We start from the raw sequence: 13,813 nt of genomic DNA, 5'->3' as shown, positions 1-13,813 counted from the left end.
TTTAACTATCCTTTCACAGGTCAGTCAAGTTGGTGATTCCATTCAGGCTTAATCTTCTGAATCTTTAGTAACCACAAAGTTGAAGATTACCACAGCTCGCCCTGTAGCATTTAAAGGAGCCATATGTAATATATTTACTGTACTAAAGCATAAAATTATCATATGTTATCAGAGATTTAGGAAACATGCTTATGTTGAAATACTGGCTCCTCTGAAAACAATGGTACAGCCAGTATAGTATATTCTACCTTGAAATGTCCGTTCCGGGAAGGAATTTCTGATTGTGTTTTGGCCTGTGTGATAATGCCCAATTCCCAATAGTATTTCAACACCCTGGAATGCCAGATTTGAAACCAGTTAGTGGGCAAACACAGCACGCTGCAGCCATGGCAGCAAGCTATACAGCTAGCTAAAACAAAATTTATTTGGGGGGGGGGGTTTCTCCCCAATTTGGAATGCCCATTTCCCAATGCGCTCTAGATCCTCATGGTGGTGTAATGACCTCAGTCCAGGTGGTGGAGGACAAATCTCCGTTGCCTCCACGTCTAAGACCATCAATCATGTGGCTTGAGTGAGTTACCATGGAAACCTAGTGCATGGAGGCTTCATGCTATTCTCCGTGGCATCCACCGAGAGTGTGAACCACACATTATAGCGACCATGAAGAGGTTAACCTAACTTGACCCTACCCACCCTAGCAACCGGGCCAATTGGTTGATTAGGAAGCCTGACTGGAGTCACTCAGCACGCCCTGGATTCAAACTTGCAACTCCAGGTGTGGTAGTCAGCGTCTTTACTTGGTGAGCTACCCAGGCCCCACATCTTGCTTACATTGACAACTTACATTTAAAAAATCCAGATGAACTGGTTTATACTTTTCCAACATATACATTAGCTGATCAACTTACAGTGTAAGGCTGGATGCATGCCATTTTCAGTTTGCTCGTTCCTGTTGTGTGTCCTCAACCTGTCAACCCGAGTGAGCTTCGAATCTGAGGGGGCGGGGGAGACCACTATCTCCAAATGTTTTATTTGGACTGAAGTACCCATTTTAAATGCTTGATGTCAATGTTACATATTGCTCCTTTAAGTCGGTTTCAACCCATTTTCAATCTACTGCTTACTTAAATTTTTAATTTAAGGCGAGTAATCTTAGAGGCACACGTTTAATGGCTCACTCCTCGACCATTTCTAGTAGAGAGAGTAAGAGTTTCTGAAGTGCAGAATGGTGAGATTTCAGCAGTAAATACAACATCATCTACTGTTACCGAGTTGTTTAGAGCTGGTTAGTAGGCATCTGACTTTACTGTCAGGTGGAGCACCTGCGGTTAAGTGTCTATCAAGGATCCATTCTTTTATATTTTTTATTTACAACTCTCCAGTCAAGTTTGCCAGATCTTTAAACACCAATCCACACCACCTCAAAACTGTGACTGTATTATTGGGCCATGATAGCACCCTATTAATGTTATTGGCTATTTCATGGCTTTGTTGTGTATTTAAAGCTTTTTTGTTCCATTTTTCGCTGAGCTTAGTACTTGGGGGTTACTTGCTCCAGTTTGCACGTGCACTCTCCAGTACAGTAGGTGGCAGAATATGATGAATCTGATCATGCATTACACAGACGCGATTTGGTAGGTGATGTTTCCCCTGATCGATAGCGCAATGTTTTACATAACTAATCGACAGATATTGCATGCATTCATGGATGGTATCAGAGAACAAGCCCGGCCTTTCTGAAGACGTGTGATAAAGACGACTTGGAGAGTAAGTGTGTGTTGTCTGTAACAGAACTGATCAAGTAGCTAACAGAGCATCATGACTCCTTTTATCGCCTTGGCAAACTGAGTACTGTTTGCTCACACATTAAAAAGGAAATGGGATTTGTTTTTTTTGTTTTTTTGTTTTGTTTTTTTTCAGTTTAAACTGTTAGCATGTAAATAGCGTGTTTAGGAAACCCAGACAAAACAGTTATTTATTTGCATTTTACAAATTCATTCCATTATTAATTTGATCTGACTCCAATTTTATATTAATCTGACACAAATTTAAGTTGACCTCTAATTTAGATTAAAGCTCTAATTTTTTTTGATCATTATTTTAATATAAAATATTTAGGTTATTGATTACTCTAAATCCTCTTCTATTTATTGTCCTTTTGACCTGTAATTCAAACAGAGTCTTTAATTGACTTTCTCCTACTCGGCTTTCCTATGTGGCTGTCCTGAGTGGTTTACCCTATTTAAAGCTCCAATATTCTAACTGAAATTCTTTAAATGGCTTTCTCCAGCCCTGCTATATCCAGGGCGGTTTCTCCTATATTACAGCTTCAGGATAGTTCTGTTCTAATGTTCTAATGAAATTCAAACTGAGAGTCTTTATATGGCTTCCTCCTATATTAAAGCTCTTATGCCTCTGAGTGCAGTATTTTACTAAGTTCTTAAATCTTACTTGTGATTTTACTTTGCTGAAAGGGAACGAGACCTGTTTAATGATACCAAACATGTAGGCTATGATCAAAAAACCCTTTTACATTACAAAACAGGACAAGTCATTACTTGGTTTTAGGTGACTCTAGAATGGCCTGAAGTGATGTATGAGAGGTGGGCAGCTGTGGGTGAGATTGCATTTTATGGTCCTTGCTGAGTAGGGTGTGTTTATTTATGTGGAGATGTTCTTCTGTGTGAGAGCTTTTATGAATTGGTTCTCGCAGAGTTGCATTGTCATCTCAGTGCTAGCAGCCTTACATGTGTGAAAATCCCATGAGATCAGAAGTTACAGACCAGCCCATCTGGCACCAATGATCATGCCAAGGTTCAAATCACTGTGATCACATTTTTCCGTATTATGATGCTTGATGTGAACATTAACTGAAGCTCCTGACCTGTATATGCATGATTTTATGCACTGCACTGCTGCCACACGATTGGCTGATTACATTTACAACAGAGAGAAAAAAAACATACTTTTTAAGCAGCTCTTCAGCATGAAACCTTTCTAACAGTTTTCAGGCTGCGTCATCAAACTACGATCCCGAAATTCTTTCACAAACTCACGCGCATAGCAACGGGAGAGTTTATTTGTGATAAGAAGCCAACAAACAACATGAAAGACGAGCTTGTACCAATAATTGCACCGATTTGCACACAACAGGAGTAACCTGTGCAGGTGAGGAGAGGAGACGCTGACAGCTGCACTCTCATAGAAGAAGATATACAGTATCTCTCATCCTAGTCCAGCAACTTCCATTTGTGCTTAATGAAAATGAATAGCATGGCATATATTAATTTTAAATAATAATTAAACACTATTCAATTATGTACAATGCTTAAAAATAATAATATAATCAGTTGAAGTAATAGTATTCAGTGTGTTTTGATGGAGAACCAATATTGTTTTGTGCTTTTAAGAGATTTTTACAAGGTTCTAAAGAAAGAAACTGAAAAATTGAGATACTCTTTTAAATTATAGAACCGTTTATTTAATCTTGTGGATGTTCCATGTTTTGTTCACAGATCATACTGAATGTAAAAGGCCAGTTTATGTAATGTGATTAGATCTGATTTTTAAAACAGCTGTTAAATAAAAAGCTGAAAGGGAAAAAATAGAGAGTAAAAAATACATTTTGAAGAAACTGAAAAAAGAAAGATATTGAAGGACAAGATGCATTGTGATGCATCGAGAATTGTTTTATAATCAAATTGAATCATGAGGCCAGTGAATATTCTTACCTCTATTTTCCAGCCTGTTGTATTAGCATTTATCACCCCTTATTTATTTTAGATACAGTTCCTATATATTGTTATTTACACAGGGTAAATATACTATTTATTCAATCTACTTTTATTAAGTATTGTATTTTAATGGGGATATAATTTATTACAGCTGACAGTTACATGAGCAGACAAGGTTTGGTATGGTAAATAAATCCATAGATAAAACTGAAATTCACAGCTTTTTAACACTTCTGTGTACACATTTGAAGGCTGTTTATTGGATCAATACATGTAAACGTCATATTGTGCGACTACGTGTTACTTTATGGAGCGTTTATGACCTACTAGTTAAGTCTTGCCTTAAGAACAGGTGGTGCAACTAAATTAAGCACCGACTTAGTTACAAACTAACTAGTAGTTACTAAGCCCTTAGTGTAACCCTACCCAGGTGATGGCACGCAAGTCAGAATTGAGGCTATGAAAACATGATGAAATTAAAGTAAGTTTGGAAATAATGCAGATGATCTTATTTTGACTCAAACATTATTGGCTCCTGTAGATGGATATCAGAAAATTCTTTGGATAAAGCAGGGACAGGGTAGCAGAAAGTAGAGATGAGATTGAGGGATGTAAGACTTGATAAACAAACTACATCTTCAGCAGTCAGAGTCAGGTTTCAGACATCAGATGAAAAAGCATCAAGTCTCAGGAAAACCTCAGTCAAGTCTATGGAATTGCAGAGAAAATAAACACATTTTTGTGTTCTGTAGTACTGTGTATGATAACAATGAATCAATCTTTTGGATATGAAATTAATAATTGAATTTGCTAATTTAGGACATTGTATAAACAGTTTGCAGTATCTATGGCTGCTGTGTGCTAATTAATTAGCATCTAAAAAAAGACTATAGTTTGGCTTGTTTTGAGTTATTCTTGCAAGTAAACTTGAGTTTCAAACATCAGTTTAAACTTACACCAATTATGTTAGCTAGTTAGTTATTAATTTATTGAAACGACACTCCTGCATTATAAAATAAAGTTAGAGATGGCTCCACTTGTTTCGCAAGCTAGCAACCAAACTCAGCCAGTTTAACTACCAAATCTGCCTAGCGACAAACTCTGCTCATCTTGACAACTTTTGTCTAAACCCGTTTTGTCTGACGTTGGATAATGCAATTCCATAGACTTACTTGACAGAGGTTTTCCTGGTGTGTAATGTGTAATATAGAAGAATGCAAATGTGGAAGAAAGTTTTCTGTGGTTTTGTTATTTGCATATACAGCCATGGCCAAAATTATTGTCACTGACAATAATTGTATTAATAACCCCGAGCTTGCTCACTGGGGTTATTAATACAATTATCATTTAATTATTTTTAAACACTATTAAAAATAGTATTTTATCTAAATTACACAATGATGATTAATTGACTTTATAGACATTACAGTTTTATCGTCTGTTAATGCTGATATTCTGTAAAACTGCTTTGAAACGATGTGTGTTGTGAAAGGCGCTATACAAATAAAATTGACTTGACATAAATTTTGTGTTTTGCAAAGTTTGCTGCTTCAGTATTTGTAGATAATTTTTTTTCACATGTTTCTATGGTTTACTGGAAAACAATGATAAGCGTTTTATAAGTTTTAAAGGCTTTTAATGGCAAAAACAGTACTGGTAAATTTATGCAAAAAGTCAATATTTACAGTGTTGACCCTTGTTCTTCATAACCTCTGCAATTCGCTCTGGAAGGGGGTTTCATCAGAGAAAATATATTTGCACCAGTCTTCTGCTGTCCAATCCTTGTACTTCCTGCAGAATTTCAGTCTGTCCTTTATGTTTTTCTTGGAGAGAAGTGACTTCTTTGCTGCCCTTCTTGACATCAAGCCATTGTCCAAAAGTCTTCACCTCACTGTGCGTGCAGATGCACTCACAACAACCTGCTGCCAATATTGAGCAAGCTCTGCACTGGTGGTGTCATGATTCCGTAGCTGACTCCTAGCGCTTGCTGGACATTCTGGTACGTCCTGAAGCCTTCTTCATTGCAGTTGAACCTCTCCCCTTGAAGTTCTTGATGATCCGGTAAATGGTTCTTTCAGGTGCAATACTCTTTGCAGCAATTTTCTTGCATGTGAGGCCATTTTGATGCAAAGCAATGATGGCAGCACGTCTTTCTTTTGAGGTAATCATTGCTAACAAGAACACAATGATTGGAAGCACTTCTTCCCTCCTTTTATAGCAAACAGTCTGCTCTCCAATCAGAGTGATTTCACCTGACTAGTACTTGTTCACACTTTCCCAGGTGCTGCTGATATAATTAGTGAAATGATGTTAGCTGGTCATTATGTGCCAGGACCAAAAAAGTGAAATCTGGGTTTTTGTGATAAAGTAAAAAAGAATTTGGCCAATGAAGCTTTTTACAATTATTTTAAAATGCATCTGATCACTCTGCACAATAATCTAGAAACAATGTGAATCAACACCACAACAACTGAAGCAGAAAACTTTGCGAAACACACATTTATGTCACTGCCAATACTTTTGGCCACGGCTGTACAGTGTATGCATTTTATGTCGTATAACATGTCGAGAATGTTCATGTACAGTATGTTGAAGATACTTAAATATTTTCATAAAGATTAATATCTCTACATGTTTACCATTCCCAGTACTTGTTGCAGTGTAGGAATAGTGGGTTAAGTGAGGTAAGTTTGTATAGTGCATTGTTTTGCATACTTCTTGCATGCAGCAGGCTTAAAAGTAAGAAAAGAAGCGATATGAGTAATGTATGTAATGGGGGGCCTGTGCCCCAGTAGAGCTTTATGTCTAGCAATGGCCCTGCACTGAGGCCAAAAATGATCTATCGATGATCTTACATGAACAAGATCGACCATTAAAGATATAACGGGATTAATGGTCCCCTGTGCCACATCTAAAAGGGCTTACTGAACAAAGTAACTTGGTCAATTTAAATCAGCTGTTAATAAGTTTGAATATTGAATATGCCTTATTATTTACTGTACATGGACTAATCATTTAAGCAGTAATTTAGCAATAATTAAATTTATTCTATACCGTAGATATCCATTTAAAATATGTTTTTATTTGCCTTACCTTAACAAACATTACAATATCAAATACAATGCAATATAATATAATGCTTAAAAGATGCTTAAAAGAAACTGGAGCGCAGCTCATATCCATCATTGAAATCTGCAACTCTGAAGAACCACACGGTTGCCTACTTTGTGACGTCATGGTAATTTAATATTTTAATCTACATTAATAATCGCAATTACAATATCAAGGGCAATAATCGACAATTAGGATTTTTGCTATAATCGTGCAGCCCTACTATATATAAATATATATATAATAGTCATTTGTGTGAATGTAGTACTCATTTGTCTTAATAAAGTAAATATATATCCTATGAAAGTAAACTTATAGATATGAAATAATCATAAAAATATGATTTGTGCGCTAAAAAACAAAAAACAACTGTTACATATCTAGGGTCTTTAATGACCCTATACACTTTTGGTAATCAAGCAGTGGGGAGAAAAAAATAAAAAATTTGTTACACTTGAGAAGAGATGAGTTGAGGAATACTAAAGTGGTGTGGGCATATCTCAAAGAATGGATGAGGTACAGGGGTGGAATGAGGTCCCAGGTCACCAAACACCTGAGGTATGCATTAAAGGGTTAATTTGCTCTACAATTAAACAGCATTGACAATAATTCTGCTTGCCTGTTGCATTGTATGAAAGTGATACCATAGATTTTCTGTAGTAATAATAATTGAAGGGGTCATGCATATTGGGTCATGTTATAAAAAGTTGAGTCAATCTCTCACAGACATAAGTATGGACATCTTTCTTATAACTGAGCATCATCATCATCATCATATTTGATATCTAATAATAACTCATCTTTAGCTATATTTAATTAGACGTGCAAACTTATCAGTTTGATATTATTTAATATATTAAATAATACAGTATACTACATTATCACTATGTAGCTCTAATGTAGACGTTGAACATTAAATAATATGGTTCATCTTTAACAACAGCTTCTGAATTTGCTCTCAGGTCATGGATTTCCCAGGGCACTTTGAACAGATCTTCCAGCACCTGAACTACCAGAGGCTGCATGGACAGCTGTGTGACTGCGTGATCATGGTGGGCAGCCGTCACTTTAAGGCCCACCGTGCTGTGCTATCCGCCTGCAGCACACATTTCCGAGCCCTGTTTACTGCCGCAGAGGGAGACGCCAGTACGAGAATGATCCACCTGGACTCTGAGGTGGTGACGGCTGAAGCGTTTGCTGCTCTCATGGACATGATGTACACATCTACACTGATGCTAGGGGAGAGTAATGTGATGGATGTGTTGTTGGCCGCTTCCCACCTGCATCTAAACGCTGTCGTGAAAGCCTGTAAACACTATCTAACAACTCGCACTCTGCCCATGTCTCCTCTAGCAGATCGCGGCAGCCAGCATCACTCTGAGCAGCAACAAGTATCAACAGCCGCTAACTCTCACCTCCAACGCTCATTTCTGCTACAGCAGCTCGGCCTGAGCCTGGTCAGCTCTGCTTTAGGTGGGGCTGAAGATGGGGGCACGGGGACCGGGAGGAGAACAGGTTCAGCATGCGGTAGCGTGTTAGTGGATCAGCGTGGTTATCACCCGACACGGCGTTTGCTGAAGCGCAAACAGCCCTTGTCTCTGAACACCCCTGAGCGGGTGAGGCAGCGCCACTCTTCGCAGGTAGAGGGGATCGTGGGGGATGGAGAAGGCAGAGAGCGTGGAGAGGAGCTTCTGTCACCAGACTCCCACAGTAAAATGGCTGAGGAGATCGTCACTGGGGTCATTCCAGGACATGATGGAGGTTTACTAATGCAAGATGACTACCAAAAGGGATTGAACCATGAAGACATGCAGCTTCCCAGCCAATCAGATGGGGGAAGGGGAGCTGGAGCAGGACAAACTTTGCTGTTGCCACATAAAGAAGAGTACAGCGATGGGATAAAGATTAAGAGTGGAGGTGAGGAAGAGGAGCAGCAGCACATGCAGGTCCTGGTGAAGAGTGAACCACTGAGTTCGCCCGAGGATGAGACCAGCGATGTTACCTCCCAGGCAGAAGGGAGTGACCAGGTAATTGTTGTTAATATCAAGTGGTGTTTTTAAGTGTTTGATTGTTGGATTAGCCCATTTTTTCTCTAATTTGTCCATTTGAATTAATCCACATACTTGTTTTAGAGAATTTAAAGAAAATGTATTTAAAGTCCAAGAATCATGTGACAGTTTTCAGGTGAAATTGCAGTCACATCATGTGAACATTTACACCCACACATGTAAAAAATGTAATCAAGACAACTAACAATTATATTTGTAGTCCGTTGGTTAGTGTAAAATGCATCAAAACTACAGATGCACCCTTTTTTTAGAGACAGAATAGGATACTTTATTTTTGGTACTTGCCCACACTGTTAACTGTATTTTATTTATTTGAATTTTTTTTCAGGACAGTAAAAATAAGCTTACAAGACAGATTAACTAATTATTTGAGAGTAGATTTCAACAAAACATGCATAACAACAAATTATAAATGTAATACAATTCTTGAAAAATGCCTGCTTGCACATTTTGGAAGCATAAATGCAATCCATTTATTGGTCCTACTTTAACTATATATTAAATAAAAATGGTAAACATTAATTCTTTCAATTTTGTTTTCTTCAGAATTCCACTGATTACAACAAAACTCGGAATGTACAGTAAAGGCCTATCTTAAACCACACATTGTCATATGAACAATCATTCTGTAACCGCACTGCCTGATTTAAGTCTTGGGTACAATATATTTAACACTTGGGATGCATCGAGATATATATTGGCCAATTATTGACCAAATTAAAACCATCAAAATATTGGTTATAAGCATGAAAACGATAATATGAAAAACGATGGTAGATTTATAATTCAATAGTAACAACCTTTGTAAAAGTCTGTGAATTCAAATTCCCAATCCAGAAATAATAATAGCCACAATATGTAGAACATGTAATATTGAATTTATGTTAACGGTGCACTCAGTATTTTTATCTTTATTAACACAATTTATTTATCTTGATAGATAATAATGATCAAACTGATGTCTCGCTTGAACAATTAATAGCACAGGCTTCAGCTAACTTAAAGAGCACCTATTATGGTTTTTAAACATGCCTAATTTTGTTTTATAGGTCTTATACAATAGATTCACATGCATCCAAGGTCAAAAAACACTTTCATTTGCTCATAATTTAAATTGCAGAATTAACTTTTTTTCCAGTGTCAAAAACAACTCTATCAATGATCACATTGCGTAGGTAAGTATAGGAATTAAGTCTGAAATTACTAACGCCTCGTTTCAGGTGTTCAGAATCGGTTATTTCTTCTGGGAGTCATTGGCTGTGTCTTGTTTGGAAGGCTGCATCCTCCGGAGGTCGCATTTGTCGGCCGCATACATCATCGAGGCGTCATGTCTCGTTTCATTTCTTTTTTTATTACATTTTTTTATTGGGAATGCAAAAAAGGTTAACAATTGTATAAATGTAAGTGCATTTACATAAAAGGCATAGACAATAGCTAAAAATTAAGAAAAAGTAAGACAAAAAAAACATTTTTAATGCGGCCGACAAATGTGACCTCCGGAGGACCCAGCCTTCCAAATGAGACACGGCAATTAACTCTATTTGTCGTGCACTTTGATTTTTGAAACGTTCCATAATTTTTTTACATTCACAAACAGCTATATAACACACTACATGAAAGGTAATATTTGAAAAACCATAATAGGTGCTCTTAAAAGGTGCACTCAGTAATTTTTTCCTCATTTAAAAAAGTTGAACTCCTAAAGACTTGAATTGTAATTTTGCGATATATGTAGGAAATCATGACCACTCACATTAAAATGAAGACTCCAGTCATATCAATAATGTAGTTTTATTCTACATGGAGAGGGGCCTCACACGGAGGCTGCCATGTTAGAATCACATGACCAGCCGAAAACTACTCGCTTAATCTCAGTAACCGTCTTGTTATTTGACACTTTCACTCACTGATTAAAGTAATCATGGCTGACTGTGAATACTACATTTCTACAATGGCATCTGAAACTGAATAATTTATTTTAAATGATGTTGCATTCAAGCCGGTAGGTGTCAGTGTAAGTCCAAGATGACACAAAGACAAAAAATACTGAGTGCACCTTTAATGCAGAAATACCACCATAATAGGACATGACGTTTATGAAAGCAGCACTTATCAATAGCCTTCATGATGAGGGAAAAAATCCAAACACTTTGAAACAAACAGACTTTGACTTCTGAGACATTATGATATCGATCAATGCTGTATGATTGATTAAATTAAGACTGAAATTGCAATATGGCCTTGGCTATGACTGAACCTTAAAAGGCTGCATTCAGTGCTTCAGTCAGCACTTTGTGAGCAAGCAGTACCCTCTAGCGGTCTGGATGGCATTGTCCATTATACCACTATAATGCAGATTTTAAAATGGGTTTTGTTACTTTGTAACTTTTTTATTTTTCCATGATGTGGTTGACATTTGCCTGAATTTTCCCAACATATGCATAGAATGAATTTGTAATATTCTATCATACAGTACATGCAAAAAATATTTTAGAAGTACAGAATAGCCTATTTTATATCAATCATCATGTTATCATATTTTGTTATTTTATTTTTATATCTTCTATTATCTTTCATTGAGACCAATCCACAAAAAATCCACAAGTCATGTGTTCAATAGATCCAACATTCAATGGAAATAATTTATTGTTAGAACAGTAAAAAAGCTTTTGTACCTATTTGTAAATTTGTAAAGCATGTTTCCAAAGTAAAATAGTCATCTGACAAAATAAGTTTAGTGGCAAAATATCAACATCATCCTATGGTTTTTTTGTTAATATCGGTATTGACCAAAAATATTTATATCGATACATCTTTACATAACACAGTAAAAGTTCTTGCTTCATTTCGAGTTGGACATGATGCATGTCATAACGTCTTGGTCAGTGAGATTAATTCAGTATCTTCTCATATTGAAGTGTTTTAGATTCACTTAAAAGAACCGGCTCAAAAGATACATTTGTTCAGGACTCTGTTTACACTGTGTGCATTTTGCTTTATTGCTCCAAAATTCTGGTTCATAAGAGTCATTCATTTGGCAACCGCATACACTCGTCACACTGTAGATTCAAAATAACCGGCTCAATAGAGTCACTCGTTTGTGAATTGGATTACTCTGGTTATGCTGTGTTTCACACTGTGGATTCAGTAGAGAGGCATTGCTGGCACTGAAAAATGCAGACTTTTGAGTATTTTAGTTTGTTGTTCTGTCTCCATCATCGGTCAAATGCTCATTCAAGAGTCAAAAGTCATGAAAATCAAATGGTTCTGGTTTACTTATAAAAAAAAATTAAGAACCAGGTTCCCAACCTTAGATGTGAGTAATCGAATAACTTTTTCCCAGAATTTCTTCAGAAAGAGGACATTGTAAAAAAATTAGCTTGATGCACACAGCAGCAGTTCTATGAATATTCACAGTAAATGTATGCATAGATATTGTTAATCTTGGAATCTTCTACTGACATTTTGCTGTCCATGTTACTTTGTTTGGCAGCGTTTATGTACAATGGTAGAGCATTTTAATGAGAAGAGGTATATGAACAAAGAATCATATAACTCAGAATTTTTAGACCTTGCAAACTCAAAAAAGTAAATATTTGTACATTACATTATTTTTTTTTTTACACTTTTACATTTATTGTTAACAAGTGGCTTCAGAACAGAATGTTCATAGTGGTTGGATAGCATGGACCCTCTAATTCATATGTAGTGTGATGTTTTCTCAGGTGGAAACAGTTGGAGAAAAGCTGGAGCTGAGTCCAGAGGGCAGTGAGCGCAGTTTCTCTGAACCACAGCCCAGCTCTGAACTGCTGATTAAAGGAAGCAAGGGATTAGGAGCAGGAAGAGTGAGAGAAGGAAGAGGAGAGGAGCTCTCCTGCAGTGATGCTTTGGAGTCCTCCTCCAGATTGCATATCTCCAGTTTCCTGAGCCCAAAGAGCTTTGCTGGCAGAGTGGCATCATCTAACCTCGCCACAAGTGTTGACAACGTTCCCAACACTACAACTGGCGAGTTTCAAACTGATCACGATCCTGCTCAATTTTTCCTTCCAGCTGATTCTGTCAACACTGCATCTTCCTCCTCGCTCCACCTTCTCCCAGGGGAGTCACAGGTCTGCTCCGACCTGCTTCTGCAGCCACTGCATGATGGTGTAGCATCATCATCTTCATTGGTGACATCTCGCACCGGTGCTGTAGACCAGCTAGCGCTGGAGTTCCAGCGCAACATTTTGGGGTTGCAGACATTTCCTCGTTCAACAAGGGGTAGTGCAGGAGGGTGCAACTCATACCGACGCATTGCTCCTAAAGTCCCGTCGGGCGGTGCTTCAATGCACACAGATGTTTCCCAGCAACAAGAAACTGCCTCCTCGTCCTCTTCCTCAATGCTTCTAAATGAGGTAAACTTTGAGGGCTCTGTTTCTGTATGTCAAACCGGTGGCAACTCCAACTTGAACCTGCTCCCCCAGTTGACTAGAGCCTCTGCAGATGTTCTGTCGAAGTGTAAGAAGGCACTTTCGGAGCACAACGTGCTAGTGGTGGAAGGTGCCAGGAAGTATGCCTGCAAGATCTGCTGTAAGACTTTTCTCACTCTGACTGACTGCAAGAAACACATCAGAGTTCATACGGGAGAGCGACCATATGCCTGTCTGAAATGTGGCAAGCGTTTTAGTCAGTCCAGTCACTTGTACAAGCACTCGAAAACAACCTGCCTACGATGGCAGAACAGTGAAATGTCTAATGCCTTGCTCTGATTAAACACTCTCTCAGTGACAGAGGCACTCCAAAGACACCTTCCAACAATGGGTTGACAGCTTTCAGTTTCTTACTGCTTTCTCAACTATATGTGCAGACCTGTACTCCGTAGTCTCAGATCTAGCCATCTGCTCAGCCGTATATTGTGTA

The 13,813-nt window shown here is 37.8% G+C and overlaps 1 protein-coding gene across 1 annotated transcript; it reads left to right on the top strand.

The window, feature by feature from the left end:
• The first annotated feature begins 1,625 nt into the window (after window positions 1-1,625).
• LOC127644394 (zinc finger and BTB domain-containing protein 5-like) lies at window positions 1,626-13,813 on the top strand. The gene is made up of 3 exons (XM_052127539.1): window positions 1,626-1,767; window positions 7,808-8,872; window positions 12,640-13,813. The coding sequence occupies exons 2-3, from the start codon at window positions 7,811-7,813 to the stop codon at window positions 13,660-13,662; spliced, it is 2,085 nt and encodes a 694-aa protein (XP_051983499.1). The 5' UTR covers window positions 1,626-1,767; window positions 7,808-7,810; the 3' UTR covers window positions 13,663-13,813.

This window comes from Xyrauchen texanus, chromosome 5 (genome assembly GCF_025860055.1).
Source record: "Xyrauchen texanus isolate HMW12.3.18 chromosome 5, RBS_HiC_50CHRs, whole genome shotgun sequence".
Taxonomy (NCBI): Eukaryota; Metazoa; Chordata; class Actinopteri; order Cypriniformes; family Catostomidae; genus Xyrauchen; species Xyrauchen texanus.
This window is presented reverse-complemented; position numbering and strand designations above follow the sequence as displayed.

Bases quoted from the DNA above. Each gene is read 5' to 3' on its own strand.
- LOC127644394 (XM_052127539.1), top strand. From the start codon at position 7,811: ATGGATTTCCCAGGGCACTTTGAACAGATCTTCCAGCACCTGAACTAC. The intron at 8,873-12,639 runs GTAATTGTTGTT...ATGTTTTCTCAG, and splicing joins AGGCAGAAGGGAGTGACCAG to GTGGAAACAGTTGGAGAAAA.